The sequence below is a fragment of the Cyprinus carpio genome, chromosome A20 (assembly GCF_018340385.1).
Source record: "Cyprinus carpio isolate SPL01 chromosome A20, ASM1834038v1, whole genome shotgun sequence".
NCBI lineage: Eukaryota > Metazoa > Chordata > Actinopteri > Cypriniformes > Cyprinidae > Cyprinus > Cyprinus carpio.
Genome location: NC_056591.1, coordinates 10,999,867 through 11,025,130, shown reverse-complemented (window position 1 = coordinate 11,025,130; position 25,264 = coordinate 10,999,867). Strand labels below are relative to the sequence as shown.

Below are 25,264 nucleotides of genomic sequence, written 5' to 3'. Positions count from 1 at the left end.
GCAGTGTTTTATTCAGTTGAATTAAGTTGATCAAAAGTGAAAGTAATGATATTTATAACGTTACAAAATATTTCTATTTCAAATAAATGTTGTTCTTTTAAACTGTCTATTCATCAAAGAATTCTGAAAATGTATCACAAAAATATTAAGCAGCACAACTGTTTTTAACATTGATAATAATGTTTCATTGGAAATTCAGCTTTGTCATTACAAGATTAAATTATATATTCAAATATTAAATATTATTTTTTAAATACATGAATACATATAAAAATGTTGTTTTTTGTTTAACTGTAATAAAATTCCACAATATTACTGTTTTACTGCATTATGAATTAAGCCTTGGCAGGAGACTTCTTTCAAAAACAAACAAAAAAAGTTTGTACTGACCCCATTCAACTGAACTGTAGCTTATCAAATAAAAAAAATAAAATCAAAAACAAAAGTCATTGAAATAAAATAAATTTTTTGCATTCCACTCAGCTTATCTGTTCTGTTTCTACATTATCTAGATTATTGTGTAGAGTGATCTGATGCATTTTATATACTGTAATTGCTAAATTATCTCAAAAAAAAAAAAAGAAAAAAAAGGAAAATTCTTCTAACCATTGTGTTCTTGTTAGCAATGTTACCTCCAAAGAAACACGTTCAGCCATCATCACTCTGCATCAAAATGGCCTCACATGCAAGGAAATTGCTACAAAGAATATTGCACCTGAAAGAACCATTTACTGGTTCATCAAGAACTTCAAGGAGAGACGTTCGACTGCAGTGAAGAAGTCTTCAGGATGTCGCAGAGTGTCCAGCAAGCGCCAGGACCGTCTCCTCCTGAGGAGTCAGCTGCGGGATTGTGTCACCAGCAGTGTAGAGCTTGCTCAGGAATGAAAGCTGGTTGGTGTGAGAGCATCTGCACACACAATGAGGCCAAGACTTTTGGACAATGGCCTGGTGTCAAGAAGGGCAGCAAAGAAGCCACTTATCTCCAAGAAAAACATCAAGGACAGACTGAAATTCTGCAGGAAATACAATGATTGGATAACAGAAGACTGGTGCAAAGTTTTTTTCTATGATGAAGCTCCCTTCCGACTGTTTGGGACATCTGGAAAATCAATTGTTTGGAGAAGAAAAGGTGAACGCTACAATGAGTCCTGTGTTGTGCCAACAGTGAAGCATCCTGAGACCATGTGTGAAGCTGCTGTGAGAAGCCCACAAATTGTGATCAACTCCAAGAACTAATAAGGCAAGAATGGATCGCCATCAGTCAGGATTTGGAACAGAAGCTAATATCCAGCGAATTGCAGAGGTTATAAAGAACAAGGGTCAACACTGTAAATATTGACTCATTATATTTCTTTGCAAATAAAAGCCTTTAAAACTTATGATATGCTTATCATTGTTTTCAGTATACCATAGAAATGTGGAAAAAAATCTACAAATACTGAAGCAACAAACTTTGCAAAACACAAAATTGATGTCACTACCAAAACCTTTGGTCATGACTGTAGAGCTATGCATGCAAAAATGTATATTTACTAAAATAAATAAAAATACATTAGAATAATTTCCAAGTCTGAAAAACTACATTTTAAATTCCATGATATTTCCAGGTTGTTGATGACTATGGGAACCTTGATAAAAGGTCTTTGCTTATGTTTTTTTGCATGTGCATCTTTCAGTGTAAATGTAGTTGTAAACTAAAACGTTTTAACAGTTAGAAAAAATTAAAAACAAGGGAACATTATAAAATAAAATAATAAATAGTAAAGATTACTCTTCTTCTTCCCTCCATCAGACTGGCAACATCCCGCAGCAGAACCGTGTCTGAGGATGCAGCTTTGAGTCCAGCGGAAGAAGATCTCCTTTCCTTCAGCAGTGAGGACTCAGACTGAACACACACACACACACATCACTCTCACCAGCCTATCAGAAAGTGTCCTGAACACACAACACACAACACACCCCTGCACACAATGTGCAAAGTATGCCTCAATGATGAACTCATTCAAACCACTGCCACTTAAAACAACAACAAAGCCACAAAACAGCAGCATAGACGTGCATGATTCAACTATAGAACTCTTGAATCCCAAAGTATTTACATTATAATACTGTAAGTTCAGGGTAAGTACTTGATAATACAACGTGTGAAACTGCATGTTGTTATGTAGTATTCAAGCGTTTATGTAAGCAGATTTACTACTGTACATATATCATGTAAAAAGTGTAAATCTTTTCAACACATTGGTGCTATATTGTAGATACTTGGGTTATATTAATTAAATATACATTAACTGCAAACATGTACTTGAAAGGGAGACCAAATGTACATTCCACAAAGAAAACAGACGTCTGTCCTTCAGCCCAGCGTTCTTCAAGTCAGATGGTGTGTGTGGGTTGTTTCAGTTGAGTCCTTTGTGCTGAACAAACCCACTGCAAAGCTCTCAGACAAGTGTGATTAAACATCAGAGAATGTACAGTACTAGAGCCGCATGTGTTAGGGAGCTTTAGATGTGCAGTTTTACACTCTAGGTGAACGTTTACAAATATAAGTATGTAGAATTGTTCAGGACTGATATTTTGAAGCACTGTAATTCAATTTCAGATATATATTGTGGGTCAGGGTGACATTTGCTTACACAATCATAGCAGAAACTTTTCTGTGATCATGGAATTTTTAAATATTATACAAAGGCCTCAAACACATTTGAATTTCTTTCTTCTTTAGAATTAAAAAGAGTCTTGTGTAAAAGCCTTTCACACTTGCTTCCACCCTCAAATGTTAGAATTATTATTATTATTATTACAGTATATTTATATTTACAGTACAGTGTTGCTTGTCATCAGTGAAACCTATTTTTAATCTTAATTCATTTTAAATATATGCAACTTCATACATTTACTGACTTTTTTTTCTCTCTTTCGAATGATGTCAAAATCATTACTGATTTGGTTAAAAAAATTAACACATTCTGTCAGATAGATGTTGAATAGAAAAGGCACAGACATTTATATAACTTTTTTCTATATCTCTCATTTCTTTGCTTTATAAGAGCTAAAGAATATTACACTGTGGCTCTCAGAAATGAAAAATAATCTTATTCCCATGAGTCCCAATCAGTCTCTAGCAGCTAGCGTTACTACCATTCTGCCCTTTTTACATTATATTAAAATGCACGCTCAGAAATCTCTTCATCATTCTCTGAAATCATTAAACGTTAAGTCTTTGAGCCTCAGTGGCTCTGTCAGCTTTTTTCTCTTTTGAGCATTTTGAAAATGCAGTATTTCTGCTCAGAATTACAGATCAAATTTTTTTTACCATTTTAACCATTGTCCTGCTGAAATAAGTTTCATTTAATTTAATAGAATATGTACTGTAATAGCAGTGACTACTGTAGCTAAAGGTCTTAGTTCAGTTAGTGGTGTTCTGATTATTTTGATTAATCATATTGAATCTGTCTGTGAGTTAATTATTAATGTTTGTTCTGATTTGACTGTTTATGCAATTCACAAAAAAATCATTGTTTTCTGTGGAGGGATTTGGAACACTTTCAGTGTTTAACATTTGCAACAACAGTAGTAAAAACTTTTTTTTACATCATGTCTGAAATGATTTCTTAAATATTGTTCAATCAGTATAGAATATTGTGTGTGATTTTTATAATGTCTTTATATATTTGTTATATGTATATATATATATATATATATATATATATATATATATATATATATATATATATATATATATATATATATATATATATATATATATATATATAGTAAGAAATTGAAGTTGGTGCTTTATGAAAATCTATGCAATCTATGTTTGGCTTTGTACACATACAAACTGTTATTATTTAAACCATCATGATACCATAATAGAGCTCAAGAGGTCATCTGCATATATACATAGTCATTGGTTGATATTTAATAATGTATAATAAAATATTTGTTCAAAAATACAATAGTCTCCTATCTTGTGATTTTAGAAGTTAATTTTTATAGTTGAAGATGATGTAGATTTGAGTCTCTATTTTGAATATATTGTTCATTTGATTAATTCTCTAATATTATGTCAACATTGATGATTCTTAATGTAATTTGTTTGGTGGTTGAATGCACCAATAAATTAGTTTCTACTTCATTGACACGTCTGTGTTGAAACAAACATTAGGTTTGGCTTTCTGTATACTGTAGTACTTCTTTGATACACCAAATATGCTATAATGCCAATAAGAAAGCAAGAAAAAACTAACTTGCATCAAGTAATTCATATCTTTATTAAAACTGATACAGAGAAATAGAAGATAAAATCAACTCATTTAAAAGAAGAACCATGCTTTTTTCATCATTAGGTTTATGGCATCTTTATATTCTTAAAACAACCAATAATTTAATATTCATTATTTACACAGTGAGATTAGCATTTAGGTACATTATTCGTTCTGGCAGGTGTTAAGATTAAAACTGGGTAAATAAGCAAATAAACATTACTATAGCCATATTTAGGATACATAAAAACTGTTAAGGAAGGTGAAGAGATGAAACTATTTGCAAGTAGAGAGATTAGCACTAGTATTACTCTCTAATAAGAAGAACAGACACGATTCCACCACATTTACCAACTAATGAGAATAAGAGCACAGACTTAAAGGAAAAGTTCACCCGAAAAATTGAATATTTGCTGAAAATGTACTGAGCTTCATTCCATCCAAGATGAGTTTTTATCTGAACAGTTTTTGAGAGATGTCGCATTACATTAGTTGCTCACCAGTGGATCCTGTGCAGTGAATGGGTGCCGTCAGAATGAGAGTCCAAACAGCTAATAAAAACATCACAAACAATAATCCACAAGTAATCCACACCACTCCAGTCCATCAATTAATGTCTTGTGAAGTGAAAAACTGCATGTTTGTAAGACAAATTCAAGATGTTTTAATTTTAAACTGTCACTTCAGGCCATAATATGAGTCCATAATACATATAACGCTTTATCCAGGAAAGAAGCCCATCCCCTGTTGTCCTCTTACATCAACATCCACTGATACTTTTGTTTAGATCTGTTTTAGACTATTTATGCCTGTAAATGTTGCTTGATCTGTACAAATTACTCTCCTGATTTAAATGAGATAACTTTTCACTGGAAAAAGGAATATCATGGATAGAGAACTCTTATTTTAAAAAAAGACTTAATTATGGATTTGTTTCATACAAATACACTTGACAAGACATTAATTGATGGATTGGAGTTGTCTGAATTACTTGTAGATTATTGTGATGTTTTTATCAGCTGTTTGGACTCATTCTGATGGCACCCATTCACTGCAGAGGATCCATAGTTGAGCAAGAGATGTAATGTTGAATTTTTTCAAACTTGTTCTGATGTAGAAACAAACTCATCTGCATCTTACAAGGCCTTGGATAAATTTTTGGGTGAACTATTGCTTTAATTTAAAGACCTGCTTCTGTACACATCCTATCAGACGATGAAAGTTGCATGCATAAACAAAACACAAGCTAATTAAATAGTAGAAACCCTGTCATACTTCACCAATGCCATTACAAAAATACAATTTCCTTCCTATACAAGAGAAAAAATCCCAGAATTAGTCTTGTTATATTGCAGTAAGAGTTTTGGGAATTCTCTGTCCATCATAAAATATAGACATCCAGTCATATACACAATATATGTTATTTACAGTCCCAGTAGATTGCTTTAATATGTGTATATGGGTGGGCCAATACTGCGGCGTAGCTGATGAATTTTTGACCGTTTGTTGATGAAAGGGTCGACATACTGTCATTCAGATTCTGCGGGTGGTGCGGCGGAGAGCGTGACTGACATCCACGATACTCCCATCACACCTCAATGATGTTGATAGATGACACAGAGTGGTGGAACTGCAACAGACAAGAAGAAAAAAAAGTGAAAAAATGAATAGAGTGTTTCTCCTCCAAAGGGCCTGTTTCATTAACGTCTTCAATCGTTTGTGTGGCGGTCTGGGACACGATGGCTTCCTGGATGGATAGAACGCCTCTGGATGTATTTGCAGCTTGAGATTATTATATATATACTGTAGCTGTAAGCACTAAGATGTAATGCACACAGAGATGAATGCACATCATTTTGCTCTGTAGCAGTGCAGTATGTTGAAATTGAGGCCATTAGGTTCTTGGTGCAAGAGATGACATCATCAAAGGGTCTGATATTGATTTTATCATGCCTCTAAAAGGCCTTTTTTTGATGTGTTATAAGGACTAATGGTGGCACATAGTGGAACGGGTGAAATGTGAAGCGCTCTGTTATCGCTCTGAATTTCCAACACAGAGAAAATGCCAAATGAAGAGCTACAGGAATATGGGAAGGATAAAACGCACTTGGTGGTATTCCTGAGATGGTTTATTTTAGAAGTAGGTCAGTAGCTCTCGTGTTTGATCCACAGAACTTATTATGCTGAAAAGTCTCTGATTCTAAAATTAAGTGGCATGCTTAATATTTTCCACTTTTCTCTCCAGTCTGTATCTTCAAGGATGTATAGTAAATATTATGATATTATGGCCATTGTTATTATAATTAGTATTAGTTTAGTCATGTTTTAGGTGCTGTTCTATAGGTTTGGGTATATATATATATATATATATATATATTAATATATATTATTCCAATATTTATATTATATATATATATTTTGGATTTATTGCGATCTTCATTTGAACAATTCCAATATTGATTCTTAAAATCCCCAAAACGGTCTGGCTGCATGCAAATGTACAGTATTTGTATAACTCTTCATAATCTGGGCCCTTTAGTCAGCTTTTAAAATGATTATTGTAATGACTTACAGTTCTATTCATAAATTTACATATCCCTTGCAGAAAGTAAGAGCATCATTAAAATTTTACTAAAACAAAAAAAAACCTTGGACTGCAAAATAATGACAAGAAATGTCTTTCTTTGGAGTTGTCCTTGCAGGCTGCACGCAATAACAAACACAAAACTACAATCAGTCTAGTCTGATTCCCAAAATGAATGATTCTTTTGAGCTGGTTCTTTTAGTAAATAGTCCAAAAAGAGATACCAATTTGAATCAGTCTGGATAATTCTCAGTTTAATTTACAGCATTAGCAGGGAGAGATGAATCAAATGAATCAGAACCGAATCAGTTCAAGAGCTTGTGAATGGAAAAATCTGTATCGAAGCCCAGTCTGACTATTCTATATTATTTATAAACAAAAATAATGATTCTAGGACCCTAACACACTTTCTCTTCCAAACTGCTCAGAATTACTAATCAGAGCCAAAAACATGCTAAACAGTGAATTGTAGCATTGTCTGCACAAATATAAAGCTCCATAGGCTTAGTTTATGGTCCAGCAAAAGTGATACAACAGAGAGAGACCCTGAAGCCTTTCCCATGAGTCAGGGAATGCAGGACTGGCCTAGAGTTGACAGGCTGATGTTCTGGCCATTATAGTGTTTGGCCTCATACTTCATTGCTGGCAGGTTTCATCCGACAAATAACAAAAAGGTTTTTTCAATCAGAGGTTTTATCAATTGTCAGTTCCTAGGAAGACAGTCTTTGTGAAAAGTGAGATGGATAGCTATCTAAATGCTTTTCTCCTTTCTGCCTTATTCTTTTTGCTGGTGTTAAAAGTGATTTGGTCAGTTTTCCCTGTCCTCTTAGCTTGAAATGCTTATGCTACACTTTTTATTAAGAGCTAACGGAAAGTATCGTGTCTGAGAAATAGATTTCTCAATTTCAACTAAATGTGAGTTGTATAAAATGCATAAATGCATATGTGTTGGACTGAAATTTACAAAACTGGTGATATGTGATCTGATGTGGCGACATATTTTAGTTGAAAGTTACAACACATTCATCTACAACTAAAACTGCATTTTCAAATGGTGCTTTACTTCACAATGAAGAAAAATCTTTTTATTTTTTGTATTTTTTTTGTCCTATAAGCTATGTTCAAATATGACTAGATTAAGACTTTAAAAAGTTAATTCAAAAACTACAATTCTGTCTGTCATTTGTTGACACATTATCTTTGAAATTTCATTGGAAGAAGGGTGATTTTTTTCATCTTCTTTAAAAGGACTTTGGCTATTAGGAAAGACAGTTTTGATGTTGATGTTGAGGAAAAGGTTTACAGATGTCCCACCTTGCTCCGCAGCAATCCTCCGCTGTGGTGCTCTGGTGTGGTTCTCTCTGAGGATGGTTTTACCTTCTCTTTGCTGTTGCTGGAATCATTGTCCTTTATTATGTCATACTGCCGGCAAAACAAGGCAATTACAGCTGCAGAAACAGAGAAGACATGGTGACATGGAGTCATTGTACTGTAATGCTACAAAGCTCTGGAGAGACAGACTGATAGGTAGAGTCGCTGAAGCATCCAACCCTAAGACAATTACTGAATAAACAACTGTGCCTGGTTTACCTCCATTTGACCTGTCTCTTACTGTATGTCAGCCCACGTTCTTAAGTAGTTCAGCACAAAGCATGTGGTTTAATAGAGAGTCTCGTATAGATGAAAAGTTTACTGTCAGTATGATTTTTCTAAAGAAAGAAATTAATACTAATATTCAATGATTAAATTTATGAATTTAATTGTCACTCAAAAGTGACAGTAAATACATTTATTAATATATATGATATATAATTTAATATATGCTGTTCTTATGAAATTTCTATTCATCAAAGAATCCTGAAATACAATGTGTCACTCACTGTTTCCTCAAACATTTTAAGAAGCACAACTGTTGATAACGGTGTTTCTTGAGCACCAAATCAGCATATTAGAAACATGTCTGAAGGATCATGTGACACTCAAGGCTTTACCGCTTTACCATCATAGGAATAAATTACACATTTTAAAATGTATTTGAATAGAAAACAGTTATTTTAATTTTTTATAATATTCACAGTATTGCTGTTTTTAATGCAGTTTTATGAAATAAATGAAGCCTTGAAGACACTTTTTTTTTCAAAATCATTAAAAATCTTAGTGACCCCAAAAATTTTAACTGCAAGGTGCAAAATAGACTCAGCAAGGTGCAAAATCAGTAACACCTTTTGTATGGTAAAAAATAGACACACTGGGGAAGTATGGAGAAAGCATGAAAAACTAAAATACAGCTGTTTTGGCATAAAAATACTAACTACATTTTAAGTGGACTTGATATGATATTTATGAAATAGTTTTAAGCATTTCTGTGTGTAGATCTAGGGTGACAGAGTCACTTTTAAATCAGGGTGTGGGGCTGCCCCTGCTCTTCATGTTGGACACGGTCAGCAGACAGAATTACTTTCAGTAGTCAAAGCCTAGCGGTGCAACGACATTCCTTGTTTGCTGGAGTGGCAGTTGCAATTGAGTGCATGAATTATTTTGTGACAGTTAGGCAGACTGGCTCAGTGCCTGACGTAAGCAGAGAAGTGCTTCTCTTTCCCGTGCCCTTCTCAATATTCAGCCAGTATTCATATTTTATCAGTTTAATGCATATTATGGTCTTTCAAGGCTTTTAGAGCTGGCATCTACAGAGGAATTTTAAGCACCACTTAATTCAAGTGATGTTGAAATTATTCAGGTGAAAAATTAATAACCATAGCAGATCCAAGACAAAATATGATCCCTCTCTCTTTCTCAAACTCATTTTCATTTTGTCTCTCTCGGAGATTAATAATTCATGAGGTAATGTTTGCAAGCATAAACAGCAGGCATAAACAGTCAGAACAGAATTCCATGACTTTGATTAATAGTCGACATATTTCCTTTGAGCTGATATCAGTGTCTCACCTGCCCACATAAGAAGCACCACCACAATGATGATCATCTCTCCTGTCTGCAGGTGTCGAGCTTTATCCAGGCCTTGGACAGTCGGGTCATCTGTTAGAGGTGAAAGAGGTTCATCTGTGAGTGATTGTACTGAGAACTGAACGATCATTTATAGCTGATATTGTCATCACTGAGCCAACTCTAAAAATAAAAGTGCATAATTTTGATTCTTGAGGTATGAATCAGAAATTTTGATAAATTTTGTATGCACTACCGTTCAAATGTTTGGAGTATTTTGTGGAAAGTGTGATACATGATACATTTCAGGATTCCTTGATTAAAAAGTTCCAAAGAAGAGCATTTATTCGAAGTAGAAATATTTTGTATCATTGTAAATGTCTTTACTGTTACTTTTGATAAATTGAATGCGTCCTTGCTGAATAAAAGTATGTCTTACTGACCCCCAACTTTTCAATAGTAGTTTAAAAAAATACATTTAAATAAATAAATGTAGAATCAACTGGAAAAACAATAATAAGAATAAACAAATAACATACTCCCGGTATATATATATATATATATATATATATATATATATATATATATATATATACAGTATATATATATATATATATATATATATATATATATATATATATATATATATATATATATATATATATATATATATATATATATTTTGTTTATATATACAGTATATATATATATAGTATACAGATCCTTTAACAATATATGAATTACTTACCACACACACACACTCATTTATTTAAAATATTCCAGATCCTTTAACATTTGAACAAAGAAAATACGTTTTGTTTTTTTTGTTTTTTCAGAAACTTGTCTTTTTCGGGGAAATTAACTGTAGACTGAGATAGCTGAAGTTTTTAAACATTAAAAAAAAATACTCATTTAAATTAGATACCTTTTTTATTTATACATCCTCTGATTCACAACTTGGACACATCATCAGTTTTGATTCCTGGCATCATTGGGTGTTTCAGGTCTTTCAACAGACACCCTCTTCCTGCGATTCAACAGAAGTTGATCAAGCCTCAGCCTGTGTCCAAGTGATGGTAATGTTCTTTTTAGCCATAGCCATCTTAATGCCCACTCTGCAGCCTCCATGCTATTATTAATAGCTCCTCTCTTCCATGATTCCCAGCATTCTGTAAGCTTTGCTGGGGGAATGACCTGGGATGCACTGGCATGCACCTGGTTTTCCACCCATTCCCACAGCAGGCCTCCAACAGTTCCTTATACTTCCCCCTCTTTCTCTCTTGTGCCTCTTCCATCCTCTCCTCCCAAGGTACAGTTAGCTCCAGTAAAATAAACTGTTTCGTCGACTCTGAGACTCTGTCCAGTCTAAGCCTGGTCTGGGTGATGTGTGCTGGAATTTTCAGGTCAATTGTCATCAACCAATCACCTTCTGTTCCATTCGGGTTGGTGTTAAGCTTCCGAGTCCAGCCATTCCCTGTGCAACAGTCCTGAAGAGAGCCTTGTGCCTTAAACTAGCTTCTGCTTGCTGGACTTCTGCTGCCTTGCACTCACAATGATGCCTGCTATAGCATACTTCGAACCCAAATACTGCAGGTGTTCTCGTGCCCATGCAATGAATTCCTCCCTGATGGAGCTAAATGGGAGTCTGAGCATGCTGCTGTTACCATATAACCCAGCGCTGCTCAAACTGCGTGGCACGCCCAACCATCTGCATAAATAGCTGCTCACTTTACACTCAAAACCTTTCTCTACAAGTAATAGGAACTTCATAGATGAGCAGGGGCCAAAGGATTCTTGGGAGGGTTCCATGTTGGTAGACCCAGGCCTTAAATTTCCCAGGAATCCCAGACATGTCCACAGTTCTCAGCCACCTCACCAGATCAGCCGTGGTGGCCTTGATGGAGTCTGTGTTACTAAGGCGGGCAGCTGAAGACGTTTCCTAGACTCCTCTCTGGTTTTTCTGTGACAGATGGGATTAGAACTTTTTCCAACCTGAAATGGAACTTATCAGTCACTTTCCCTTTCTTCAACACTAAAGACCAGGATTTGGGGGGATTAAAACTCATCCGCGCACAACATGAGCTTCTCTAACCCCTGGAGAATCCACCTGGATCCAAGCACTGTTGTTGTTGTAACTGTGAGGTCATCCATGAAGGCCCTAATAGGTGGCTGCCCCATTCCAGACTTACTGAGAGGGCCTCTGCACTATGACTCTGCTGACTTGACCAGGATGTTCATTACAAGCATGAAGAGGGTCACTGAATTGGTGCACCCGATGATGATTCCCACTTCTAACCGGTGCCAGTCCAAAGACAGCGGGCCAGCAGAGACTCTTAAGCTAAACTTGCTGTAATAGTCCAGGATTAGATCTTTCACCTTATGGGGTACATGGTATCTCTCCAGCGCCATCTCTACCAGTTTATGAGGTATTGAGCCATATGGATTGGTCAGATCCAACCAAATTACCGCCAGGTCCCCTCTGCCCTCTCTTGCCTCCCTGAGGAGCTGAGCCACTACGCCTCTATGTTCTAGGCACCCCGAATATGGCTGCGTTCTGTACTGATGTGTCAATGTATCTATTGCCCAGCAGGAAGTTAGAGAGTCTCTTGGCCACAACACTGAAAAAGTTCTTAATCTCCACGCTGAGTAAGGATATGACACGAAACTGGTCAAGTTCTCCTCTTTAGTTATAAATAGACCCTTCAGGGACCTCCAAAGCCGTTGGCCTTGCTTTGGGCAGTTCTTATAGACTTTAAAAATGGCACATTTTTAAAAGAAGTCTAACATTTTAATGCTACACTGTGTATATTTTTTATTCGAAATTACCAAAATGTAAATAATGAGCAAGTAGATTATAAATGCATGCATCTTCCAAACTATATTTGCTTTAACCAAAATCACTGTGGTGAGCCAATAATAATTATTTATACTTTAGAGCTGTCGGGATGGATTTCACTGGAAACTTAATAGTTCCAGCATTTGTTGGTGCATGTTTATGTCATATCCATAAATAAAGATACAAGCCATTAAATTCATCTGAACAGAACGTTGAAGATGAAGCTCAACTCATGTACAGGTGCATCTCAAAAAAATTAGAATATCATGGAAAAGTTATTTATTTATTTTTAATTTAATTTAAAAAAGCAAACTTTTTTATATTTTAGATTCATTGCACACAAACTGAAATATTTCGAGAGTTTTTTTGTTTTAATTCTGATGGTTACGACTTACAGCTTAGGAAAATTAAAAATTCAGTATCTCAAAAAATTAAAATATTGCATTTTGAGCTTGATTAGTTTGATTAATTTTGAGTATAAATACTGGGTATCTCCTGGGCTAGTTTAAAACATGAAACCACAATTATGGGAAAGACTGCTGACTTTACAGTTGTCCAGAAGATGATCATCGACACCCTCCACAAGGAGGGTAAATCACAGAAGGTCATTGCTGAAAGGGCTGGCTGTTCACAGAGTGCTGTATCTAAAATTCAATCATAGAAAGTTGACTGGAAGGAAAAAGTGTGGTAGGAAAAGGTGCACAAGCAACAGGGATGACCACAGCCTTGGGAAGATTGTAAGGAAAAGCCGATTCAAGAACTTGGAAGAGCTTCACAAGGAGTGGACTGAAGCCCGAGTCAGCGCATCAAGAGTCACCACGCTCAGACGTCTTCAGGAAATGGGCTACAGCTGTCACATTCCTAGAACCAAGCCACTCCTGAACCAGAAAAAAAATGAAAAAGGATCTCACCTGGGGTAGGAGAAAAAGAACTGGACTGTTCAGTGCTCAGTGGTCCACAGTCCTCTTTTCAGATGAAAGTAAATTTTGCATTTCATTTTGAAATCAAGGTCTGGAGTCTGGAGGAAGACTGGAGAGGCACAGAATCCAAAGTCCAGTGTAAAGTTTCTGAAGTCAGTGATGATTTGGGGTTCCGTGATGTCTGCTGGTGTTGGTTCATTGTGTTTTATCAAGTCCAAAGTCAATGCAGCCATCTACCAGGAGATTTTTGAGCACTTCATGCTTCCATTTGCTGACAAGCTTTATGGAGATGCTGATTTCATTTTGCAGCAGGACTTTAGCACCTACCCACAGTACCAAAACCACTTCCAAGTGGTTTGCTGACCATGATATTACGGTGCTTGATTGGCCAGCCAACTCACCTGACCTGAACCTCACAGAGAATCTATGGGGTATTGTGAAGAGGAAGATAAGTAACATCTGAAAAACAATACAAAGGAGCTGAAGGCTGCTATCAAAGCAACCTGGGCTTCAATAACACCTCAGCAGTGCTACAGTCTGATCATCTTCATGCCACGCCACACTGAAGCAGTAATTCGTGCTAAAGGAGCCCCAACCAAGTATTGAGTGCATAATTAAACCTACTTTGGAGATCCTGAACATTTCTGTTTTGAACATCTTTTTTTTTTTTTGATTGATCTTTGAGAAAATATTCTAATTTTTTGAGATACTGAATTTTTAATTTTCCTAAGCTGTAAGTCATAACCATCAGAATTAAATAAAAAAACTCTTGAAATATTTCAGTTTGTGTGCAATGAATCTAGAATATAAGAAAGATTGTTTTTTTTTATTAAATTACAAAATATAAAAAACAATATCCCTCTGCAACCTAATCATAAAAAATAAAACTAAAAAAACAAAAACAAATCCTCTCCTCCGCTTTTGTAATCAAAACAAATCCAGCATAAAAATGAAGAGGAAAAAAGTATGCAGAACACAGCCAGCCGCTTTTATGATTAATTTTACTTTTGTTAAGCCCTAAGGATGGTCAATTTCCCGGCATCCCAATCGCCAACACCATCCAACCACTGCCTGATCCACCCAGCCATCTGTCTTTATTATTAATCCGGTGTTAAAGGGATTGAATTCTGGCCCATTTCCTCCTCCAAATATCTTTGAACCTGTGTGGAGTTGCTCCAGAGCACCACTCTTACTAATTGCTGTTCCTTTCTGGATGAAAGCAGCACTACCACTGAGACACCTGCTGTCATAAATTGAAAATGGAGGGTTGGGGAGAGAGGGTGTATATTCCGCCCCTCCAATTACTGGAAGGATCACATGCATTGTTGTAATTTCCAATAGTGGTCTCACTCGCTCCCATTCACTTTCTCTGCTGCTAAAGACTCAGGATAGACTCTTCTCATTAGCCCCATGAATATTTATAAAGATAAATGTGGAGGTTTTTCACTCATGTGTGGAAAATGAATCCCTTGCCCTTGCCACCTCTCTCAACAGAGATAAGAGCCTCATGTGGGATGTAGTGCTGTTTATTTAACTGGTTGTGTTCCAAAAGCCCAAAAGGGGATCTCTTCAGAGCCCTTTAAAAAGGAGTTGCTACATGCCAGACAACATAATGCTTCCTCGCTTCATCTTTGGTGCAAGGATCCAAAAGCAAGACATCTGCTCATTAGTTCCACAAGCCTGAAATCAGTTCAAAGTCACTGTTGCACATGTATATATCATTGTGACATTCTCATGAGTAGCACAAAGAGAATCAGTACAGCTGCACAAATTGCCTTCTTTTACTGACTCATGTTGTTCCAATCCTACACTCTTAAAAAAAAGTTATTAAATGGCATTGATGGTTCCATGAGGATCTTTTAACATCCATGGAACTTTTCCTTAGAACAAAAAGTAATTTTAGTGGATAAAGAGTCTTCAGATTGTTCAGATTGTGTTGAGGCTCACCCTCAAGTTGTGCCAAACCTGTAGGAGTTTCTTTCTTCTGTTGAACACAAAGGATATTTTGTTATAAGAAGATATTTTGAAGAATGTTTGTAAGAGCTGATGTTGCCGTTGACTTCCATAGCATAACTATAGAAACAACAGTTTTATTACCAAAGTTCTTCAAACTATCTTCTTTTGTGCTCAACAGAAGAAAAAAAACTCATATTGGTTTTTGAAAAACTTAAGGATGAGTTACTGTTGATAGAATGTTCATTTTGGGTGAAATATCCCTTTAAGCGTATAAAACTATTTTTTTTTCTGTGGATTACAAAAGAAGATTTTTTTTCCCATGCAGTGAAAGACAATGTTTTACACCCCAATGACTTCCATTGTATGGACAAAATGCATTTAAACATTTTTCAAGACATTATTTTGCATAAATGATGACAAAATTTTAATTCTAGGGTATAATGTCCCTTTTTGAGTGCCGGCAAAGCTGATCTGTATGGATCGGCACAGAGAAAGCATTGTGCTTGCTATAAGTTGTTTACTGCCTTTCTAGTCATAAATGTGATGGATCGTTCCTCATCAGGATGCACAGGTTTGTTTGTTAGACCTGCAGGGCCTGCTCTTTGTCTCAGCTTCTATAGACACATTTCTTTGAAGTATCACAGTAATTGAGTCCATTGGGAATCATCTTCAGCTCATTCTGACAGCACATGAGAAGCATTGGCCAAAAATACCTCTGAGATGCGAGTGAAACTGTATAGAGTTCCCGAAAAAAGACACATTACTCAATGACTTGGCACACTTTTCCTATCTCTCTCTATTATCTTTATGAAGATGACTTCTTTCCTTTTTGGATTTGTTTGGATACTGGTCAGATTCCTGGGGTGATTATGACAAGTTGACTTTGAGAGTTGAAGAACAGAACTCTGCATTAGATCATGTTTCCTGTTTGTAAGCAGATGGCAAATACTCCCTGCTAAGTATATTACTTCTAATTTCAAATTTATGCACTGCAGGATGGAGGAGGGAGGGTTGGAATTTAACTTTTTTTGCATCATGATGAGACATTATTATAGAAACACAGACAGATGCATTGATGCATTGAGAGAGACTACACTAATTGGAACTCCTCTGAACATGCAATAAATCACTGGTTCACAATCATGCAAATGTCTAAGAATTACCATATTTGAATGATGCATTGTTATATTTTTTTCTCTTGGAGAAACTTGTTCCCATGTTGCCATTTGTGTCAAAAATATATGTATTTATTTATTCAGATGATGTTGAACTTCTTATCTGAAATAATCGGTAATCATATTCAGATTAGTGGTCAGAATGGGTTTTTCTATGACTGATTTATAAACTATGACCCTCAATACTGGACACTGTAAACTGAATAACCAAATATGCTCAGAAAGACCAGTTATTTCAAAATACATTATTTTTAAAAGGGGAAAATGTAACCAAATAATGGAGTTGAACAGTATAGGGAAAAGCATGGATGGAAACATTTCATTTCATATAAAAAATGTAAATGCAGAAAAATGTAAGTTCAATGTTGTAATACTGTGGCAGTGTTTGTCTTGTTTTCTATTTTGTCATTTGTTTTATAGCAGTAGCTAATCTAAAGTGAAATAATAAATGGTTTCAGATCAAAATAATATACTCAAATTGCAATTAGCCAAATAACAAGCAGGATAATGTACAGCAAGCAAGCCGGTCATTATGGTCATATATACAAAGGAATAAATGTATTCTAAATGTAGTTTAACTGAACTGAAGCTCTATGGAATATTTTATTTTCAGTGAACTTCCTTAATTACACAACTTCCTGTCAGCAAGAGTCAAACGTGATGTCTTCGAATCAGATTTGATTATACATTCTTAATGTGTTGAATATGTTATTTCAGTTCAAGGCAGGAGAGCATTAATGACATATTGAGTGAATTTCTGAACTATGTGCATCTTTGAATGCTTGGATGATTAATTTTGAGCACTCCATCTGCGTCGGTGTGCATAAGACTGGATGTTTTGGTGTTCTCAACATGGCTGGCAAAAATAGCAACTCTCATGTTGAAAGCAACTTGATTTATCTGGTATTCAGTGCTGTGCTAGATTTCATACCGAAGAGAAAATCTCTCAAAAACATCTCGAATCAGCAAAACATTGAAATGGATGTTAATAATACACTCAATTGGTCTTGCTATTAGGGCCACCCGCTTGTGCCACACAGCGCCAATATACAGCATATCCCCCTGAGAGGCAGCGAGCTGATTAGAAATTTGAGCTGAAAATGAGAGGCAGTAACAAGGTCTACCTGCATCCATGCGTGAAGTGTTCATCAGTAATTAATTGGGTTGTAGGAAAGGGAACTGTTGAACACAAGGGCAGTATCTGCTTAGAATGTAAACAGTCACTGCGCTGTGTAACATTTGACATTTGACATTTTAACACACAAAATGTCAAGCTATGATGGCCTGCATCAAGAATGGGAAGAATGCCATAGCATTGTTGTATAAGAGTAAGAGTGGTCTGTTACCTTGGTTTGAACTGTTTGAGGGGAAGCGGTCCGTTTTCTTCAGGGTTCTGAAGGGGACACGTTTGCTGGCCTGACTCTCTCCGTACAGGCCGATGGACTGCACCTGGATAATATAATTCGTCTCCTCCTCCAGGTCCCACAGCACACATGATCTGCTTGTGGTGTTCACCTCCCTGATAAACCTCTGCATTTTGCCATCCATTCTCTGAAAGAGTTAAGCCACTGGATTGCTATAGATCAGTAGTATATATAAATACACATACACTATATGGACAAAAGTATTGGGACACCTGACCATTACACCAACAGGGACTTTAATGACATTGGATTCTGAATACATAGACATTAATATACAGGGTTGGTCTCCCCATTGCAGCTATACTGTAGCTTACACTCTTCTGGGAAGGCTGCCTATCAGACTATCAGACAGAATAGCATGATTTGTCACACCACAGAACAGCTTTCCACTGCTACATAGTCATGTGGCAGGGTGCTTAAAGGGATACTCTTAGGGTTAGGGTTAGGGTTAGGAAAATGAAAATTTTGTCATTAATCACTTACCCACATGTCGTTCCAAACCCGTAAAAGCAGTCCCATAGACTGCCAAATGAATAACAGACCGTTGACAAAGGAATTATTGAATAAAGTTGTTATTTTTGTTTTTTTCACTTACAAAAGTGTTCCCGTTGCTTCATATAACCCAGATTGCACGTCTGATGGCAGATGGAGTATTCTGAAGACGATTTTCATACCTTTTATGGACCTTGACACTGATATTTATTTGGCAGTCTATGGGACAGTCTCAAGCCTCCAGCTTTTCATCTGAAATCTCTTAAATTGTGTTCCTAGGACAAACTGAGCTTTTATGGGTTTGGAACGACATGGGGTAAGTGATTAAAGACAAAATTTTCATTTTGGGATGGAGTATCCCCTTAACACCACTTCATCTGTTCTTGAACTCACAAGGCTCTTTAGAATTACTATTTTTTTTAACAAATGTTTGTAAATTTTATACACCTGTGTCAGTGGGTCTGATTGAAACACCTAAATCCAATGATTAAGGGGTGCATCTATACTGAGGCATTATATACTGTGGGTTGTGATGGGATTGCATTGTTCCTGGGGTGTTTTGTAGTCCTAGTCCATTCTAAGTCTAAACTACATATATTTAGATGTTCTTCCAAACAAAAACTTTCACAAACACTGAAACATCACCTGCAGCTTTAGGCTGGTATTTGCTGACATTTCAAATGGCTCACCCTGTCTAAAGGTCAGCAATACAGTAACAGTAAGCTTTCTATGAGGTCACCTCATAAGTATAAATCACATGCTGGGGCGCTAAAGGATCTTCTTGAAGCCCTGAGAGCCAAACACGACAGCCTTTCATATTAGCTATAATTCTGCCCTATAACTTAATGTTGCATTTAGCTCTGCCTTGATTGGTCTTTAAAGTCTCCAAATAGATCCAAAGCACTTTCCTCTGCCCTTGGGCTCTGAAGCAGCTTCTAGGTGTGGGGGAGTCTGAAAGAAGTCTTTGGCTAAATTAATAATGCATTAATCTGTGAGTGTCGCCTGCACAGCCATTACAGACATGCAGACAACCGATTGCATAACATGATTGACACATACATTTTAATTGCTCAAATGTGAAATCAGTCATTCAGTCACCTAGATAATAAATAGCAGATGACAACAAACTGGATCAACACTGTTCATGTATCTCAGGGTACAATTAAATAATTTTACACTTAACCAGTTTAATATGAAGAGACAGTGAAGTTTATGTGTTTTTTCCCTAAAATGTACAAGATGCGAGAACAGTCCAGTACTTAGGTTTGTACATTAGCAAAGACTCACTAACTTTAGCATTATCTAGTTTTAGCAAGAGATATCTTGCTGAAGCACAAGATGACATTAACGTTCCGCTTGAGCAGATGAAAATTTTAACTTACTAAGAGTATGACAACCATAAAATGAACGTTTTTGTCTTCATTGGGATTGGGGGTGAATGCTTTGGGACATTTTGCTCCATTTTGTTTGGGTTTAGGAAATAGAATAAAATAAATTCCATTTCCCATCCTCTTAGGATACCTGGAATCACTGTACAAGTACCCCAGGCACATAGTTTTTCCATTTTTGAAGCATAAACCCCATAAAAACGATGCGAGCTTCGGATCTTCCAATGTTTCTCTATGGCTCTGAAACCTAAAGATGTCCGGGTTTCGCTCCCTGTGCAACTGATACTCGACTGCCATTGGCTCATCTGCGTCTGAGGGGAGGGGCTTACCGATAGGTCAGTTGCGCTATGTGCTTTAGACCATGCACTTAGATCATTAAAATAGGGCCCCTAATTTTAAAAATACAGGTTATTGTATTAACTTTGAAAACACACTTTATGACTGTAAAAGAAAAATAAAAGTTTTTAAAAATAAAAATAATTACAATTATTATTATTTTTTAAAAAGAACACAAGCTATCAGTGCACATATACTTAGAAATATTAGAATTAACAGATTATATTTTGTGTAAAATTATTTACCTGTTGAGAGATGGAAAAACCGATGATGATGTCACCCTCAGGCACCTCCCAGGACACGGTTGCTGAATCAGCTCTCAGGTGCATAACTGAAACATTAACTGGAGCAGGTGGACGGTCTAGAAAAAAAAATAAAAAAAAATTATAATTCTATTAACTTTAAATATTTGAACCCTTATAATTTATATAATTCATAACTTGTCAGGCCTCATTACCCACTTATTAATTATTAATTATAGGGCAATAGTGATATAAATCATTTACTGCCATACTTGAATGGATATATCATTATAACATTTCCACTCTATTTTCAGAGCAATAAGTCATGGAAAAGCTATTACCTTCCCATGAAAATGCACAATAAATCCACAGGTTTGAAATATGTTGCAATGCTCTGTTCTATTTGCTTTCCTTTTATAGACTGTCTGAGATGCTTGTCAAGAAAGCTTTTCAATCTGACCAATCAGATTTTGGATGTAAAACATTTACTCTGTGGCTTGATCTTTTCTAGCTGGTAAGCTCTCTGGGGGAATACAGCTCTCTCTAAAAGCAAACTGAAATCTTAAAAATTGTTTGGGTGCATTATGCTGTTTGCTATATTACCAGTTCACCACTTCTTTCATAATTAAATGAGGTGGCTGCAAAGCAAATGAACCAAAATCGGACTGACAGTGGCAGAAATCAAAAGGGATTTAATCAAAGAATCAAGCAGATTTCATAAAAAACACAAAGAAATGGAATTTAAATATATACTGTAGAGCAGAAGTGATCTCCTCCTCATGATATTGACTGAATTCAGCACAGTGTGTCCTATATGACACTTTTATGTTGGTCCTTTTTTTATTTTTTATTCAGCTCAACTGTAGGGTGCTCGATCGTGATTTAGGAAGCAAAAGACAAGCTAATTAGTCTCACAAAAAGCAGAGGAGAACAGTGGCAGATCCAATACTCCAACATATGCCTCTGTCACTCTGGAGAAAATAGAAAGGCGGTGAACTAGACTGAACTATGAAAGCATTTTCTAGCATCTCCTCTGAGCAGTGCTCTAATGGACTTTATGTGTTTGCGTGGGCGATTGCAAAAAGGGGAAGGGGTGTTTTTTTCTTGTTCCTGTACCCTAACTAATGCAATAACATCGACAATAACACATTCAGACTCTTAGCTAAGTTACATAACAGCTGTTTTGAAATAAATTGTGGCTTGTTGCACAACGATTCTGATCCAGATCTGTATGACGCATCTTTACCAAAAGACCACAACATTAGTGGGCAGAAAAACAAATAATTTTATTTTAAAAAATATGCCAGATTGGGTAACAGTAACACATGCTTGAAACCCATAAATTATCATGCCAGATTGGGTAACAGTAACACATGCTTGAAACCTATTTTTTATTTTTATTGATCAATGTTAAATAAGCATAAAAAAGGTCCTTGTTTACCCCTAAATTATACAAATTAGCCCCTTAAAGGTTCATGTTAGCACTTTAAGAGTACGTATTAGTACAATACCTAAAGTGTATATATTAGCATACTGACAGAGACAGGTTGTACAATAGAGTATGTTTTTAGTAATTTAATCAAGGCTAGTCAAGGCTAGTGTTTTTTTGTAAAATTGTTAAATTATAATTAAATGAGTATTAGGTTATCTAAAATGTCAAATTGTTGTTAGGATAAACATGGTGTTTGTACCTTTAATGGTAATAAATAAATTTATAAATAAATAAATAAATGAAAATAACTGTAGATTTTAATGTTTTCTCAAGCAAAGTAATTTTTGAAAATTTTGAAAGCCCACTGACAAAATATCTTCTGACAACATATTTTCTATACTCCCTTTGTCTTCACCATGCTTGACAAATCTTGTCTTTGTAATGTGTGTGTGTATAAGCATGTGGGAAGGCACTGCCTGGCAAAAGCCCTACTTTTAAATCGACACCTGTCATGGACTTTCTTATTTGTAGCCTCAACATATCCAGTTAAAGAAGACACTGCTCAGCACTGGTGTATAGAATAAGGCAAGCAGAGCAGCTTGGATCTGCATTTGTCTGCTATTATCCAGAGCAAATCATCAGCAACAAAACCCATAATGCATCACAACGCTGAAAAACCATACTCAGTATCAGACTGATAATCAATACACTGTGTTGACGCCCTAGGAGGTCACTAGTATACCAGCACTCATCTCCATGCAGCTATGATCATACACAATAGGGGTCACGGCTGATTATGCTGGTCTTCCTTTCCCTCAGCAATAGCTGTGTAAATTGGATGGAGAGAGGTCTGACTCCAGCTCTGCACCAAAGATAATGATTTTGAGGAAGGAGAGGGCCACATCTTGCGACATCAAAGAGTCTATGGGGTCACATGCACCAAACCTTCCATTTTAATGAGTTCCCAGATATGTAGCTACACTGTTGTTTTTGTGTAATTCTGGGAGCTCTACATCGACACTGGCCAAAGATATATATGTTATATAAGATATTTCCACAATATTACATGTGCAAAAGGCTGCGAACCGGAGCAGAACATGGACAAGGGAAGTATAATTTGGCTGTAGACACAAGGAAAAACAGAATGATTGTGAGAATTACCATTAAGTTAATATAAAGTAACTTATATTTTAGACACAATTTTCCCAGTTTGCCAAACAAACCTAGAGCTGTCATGCATCTCCAAGCGACACACAGTTGCAGTGTTTTGACCCTGAATCAATCCGCTGTATTGAACAAATCGTTTGAGTAAATGATTCAATGACATAGTCAAATTTCCTGAATAAACTGCTTTTGATTTTTTTATTAATTAATTAGTACTCACTTATAAAGATGGTCACTTGTTGCAAACCATTTGTTGGTGTAATTAATCGCTGAAAAATCAAGAACTATTGTTTAAAGATACTTTCAGACACAATTGTCAGATGATAAAAAAGACTAAATACTGATGGTTATGTCTATTAGTGTAAGAAGAAAACACATCACTGTTATAATGTGTTGTTTTTACACACTAAATGCCAGGTCAGTTTTATTCCATCTGTCCAGCAGATGCTCACTGAAGTGAAAAATTTACTATTTTCATAAACTGATGATGGGAGAACATCTGCTGGGGTTGTCTGCCACATTAACAATTGTATTTGCACATCAGAGTCTTTTAAATTATGTCTCACCAAAACAACTGATCATTTGTCACAGAAAGCAGCAAATATTTGTACTCTGAAACAAAATGTTTCCATGTCAAAACACATCAAAATCCCAGTGACTAAGAATCCATTCTGCTAGTATGATGCCAATGTCCAGAAAGTACTAATGAATGCCACACAATATGAATTGCCAATTTTTGTTCAGTCCATTAACTTAAAATAATTAACATTCTTCAATGACCAGGAATAGAAGGTTCTTATGAAACAATTCATCAGGTTTTTGTCATTTTAGCCATGACATTAACATCGCTCTTCCCCTGCAAGAGCTCACTGTCCTTGAAGTAATAGAGGTTACACATGTCTGAAGGTAGTTTCAAATAAATTGTGATACATGGCCAGGCATAAGCTCTTTAGTGATGTGGAAAATAATTGTTTAGATAAAGGTAGATGTGAGTTGTGGTGGTACTGTCAGCATTTGCATTGCATTTTCTTACTGTCTGAATGAATGTATAAAAAAGACATAATTCAACCACCCCATCTTGTTTCAATCTAATATTATTTTCCAGTGCATTCAAGGTGATTCATACTAAGCTTAGCTGCATAAATATATTTATCTTTATCTTAAATAAATCAGCTTCCACTTTTGTTGTAAGAATGAAGGTTAGAGAATAACAAGAATATAAATTTTTTAGTCAACTCTCCCTTTTATGTGTTTCAGCAAATATAGTACAATAAGGAAAGAATCAGTCTTTAGCAACTACTTCTGTTGTCTGTATCCTTAAAGAAATCCAGTTACTAAACTGCACCATGTCAGATGTTGGAGTATCTCACAGATGTGCACTGCAAATACTGATGAATGTACTGATGCAAGCTTTGCACACTTCCATTAGTACCTGACAAGAAGTGATTTGCTTAAAGCTCTGATAAAACTTAAACCCACAAAAAGCAAGTATAAATTTGATGTAAAATCAGACTGTGTATCGTTATCTCTGTCATGTCTCAACCACTCAACCACAAGTTAGATGCACTCAAATCTGTTACATAACAAAAAGAGGAGCGTAGGTCACCCATGGGTAAAACACTGAGCATACAGTTAAAAAGCAAGAGGCCACATGAGATACAGACATCCTGTCAGAGTAATTCACAGGAAACGGGCACATAGCAGCACTTCAACTGTTCCCCATGATATCAGAGCAGACACAGGCGCTCCAAAATCTCCTTCAAAGAGACCTTAACCACGCAAGTTCAACTACAATCCACAAGTATGAAAGCAGAATAAACACGTGGTGTAACATAAAAAACAAAAAATAAATAAAAAATCTGAATTGCTCTTAACACAAACAAAAAATAAATAAAAAATCTGAATTGTTCTTCCCTCCTTATTTCAAAAAACCATAAGTAAAAAAAGCAAACCCAAACTCAGTTTAAATTGCAAATGTCCATATTCATAAATGTGCTGGTGGGTGAATGCAATAAAAAGAACACAACACCAGGTTGTTTCTCTTCACAGCCTAAATGTGGCATCTCTCTCAAATCATCTCTGTCCACCACTAGCTCATGCTCTA

At 35.9% G+C, this 25,264-nt stretch overlaps 2 protein-coding genes across 5 annotated transcripts in view; one reads left to right on the top strand and one right to left on the bottom strand.

The window, feature by feature from the left end:
- The window catches only part of LOC109066013 (low density lipoprotein receptor adapter protein 1-like), a 32,621-nt gene extending 28,480 nt beyond the window's left edge, over window positions 1-4,141 (top strand). For all 3 annotated transcript variants that reach the window (XM_042777592.1, XM_042777594.1, XM_042777591.1), the window contains one exon: window positions 1,793-4,141. In XM_042777592.1, the coding sequence (XP_042633526.1) occupies window positions 1,793-1,839 (47 nt within the window). In that variant the 3' untranslated portion in view covers window positions 1,840-4,141. The remainder of the gene's footprint in view (window positions 1-1,792) is intronic.
- A 112-nt stretch (window positions 4,142-4,253) lies between these two features.
- The window catches only part of LOC109109639 (fibronectin type III domain-containing protein 4-like), a 41,148-nt gene continuing 20,137 nt past the window's right edge, over window positions 4,254-25,264 (bottom strand). For both annotated transcript variants that reach the window (XM_042777589.1, XM_042777588.1), the window contains exons 2-6: window positions 20,568-20,683; window positions 18,029-18,233; window positions 9,799-9,888; window positions 8,167-8,300; window positions 4,254-5,898 (exon numbers count right to left, since the gene is read on the bottom strand). In XM_042777589.1, coding sequence (XP_042633523.1) covers window positions 5,857-5,898; window positions 8,167-8,300; window positions 9,799-9,888; window positions 18,029-18,233; window positions 20,568-20,651 — 555 coding nt within the window. In that variant the 5' untranslated portion in view covers window positions 20,652-20,683 and the 3' untranslated portion in view covers window positions 4,254-5,856. The remainder of the gene's footprint in view (window positions 5,899-8,166; window positions 8,301-9,798; window positions 9,889-18,028; window positions 18,234-20,567; window positions 20,684-25,264) is intronic.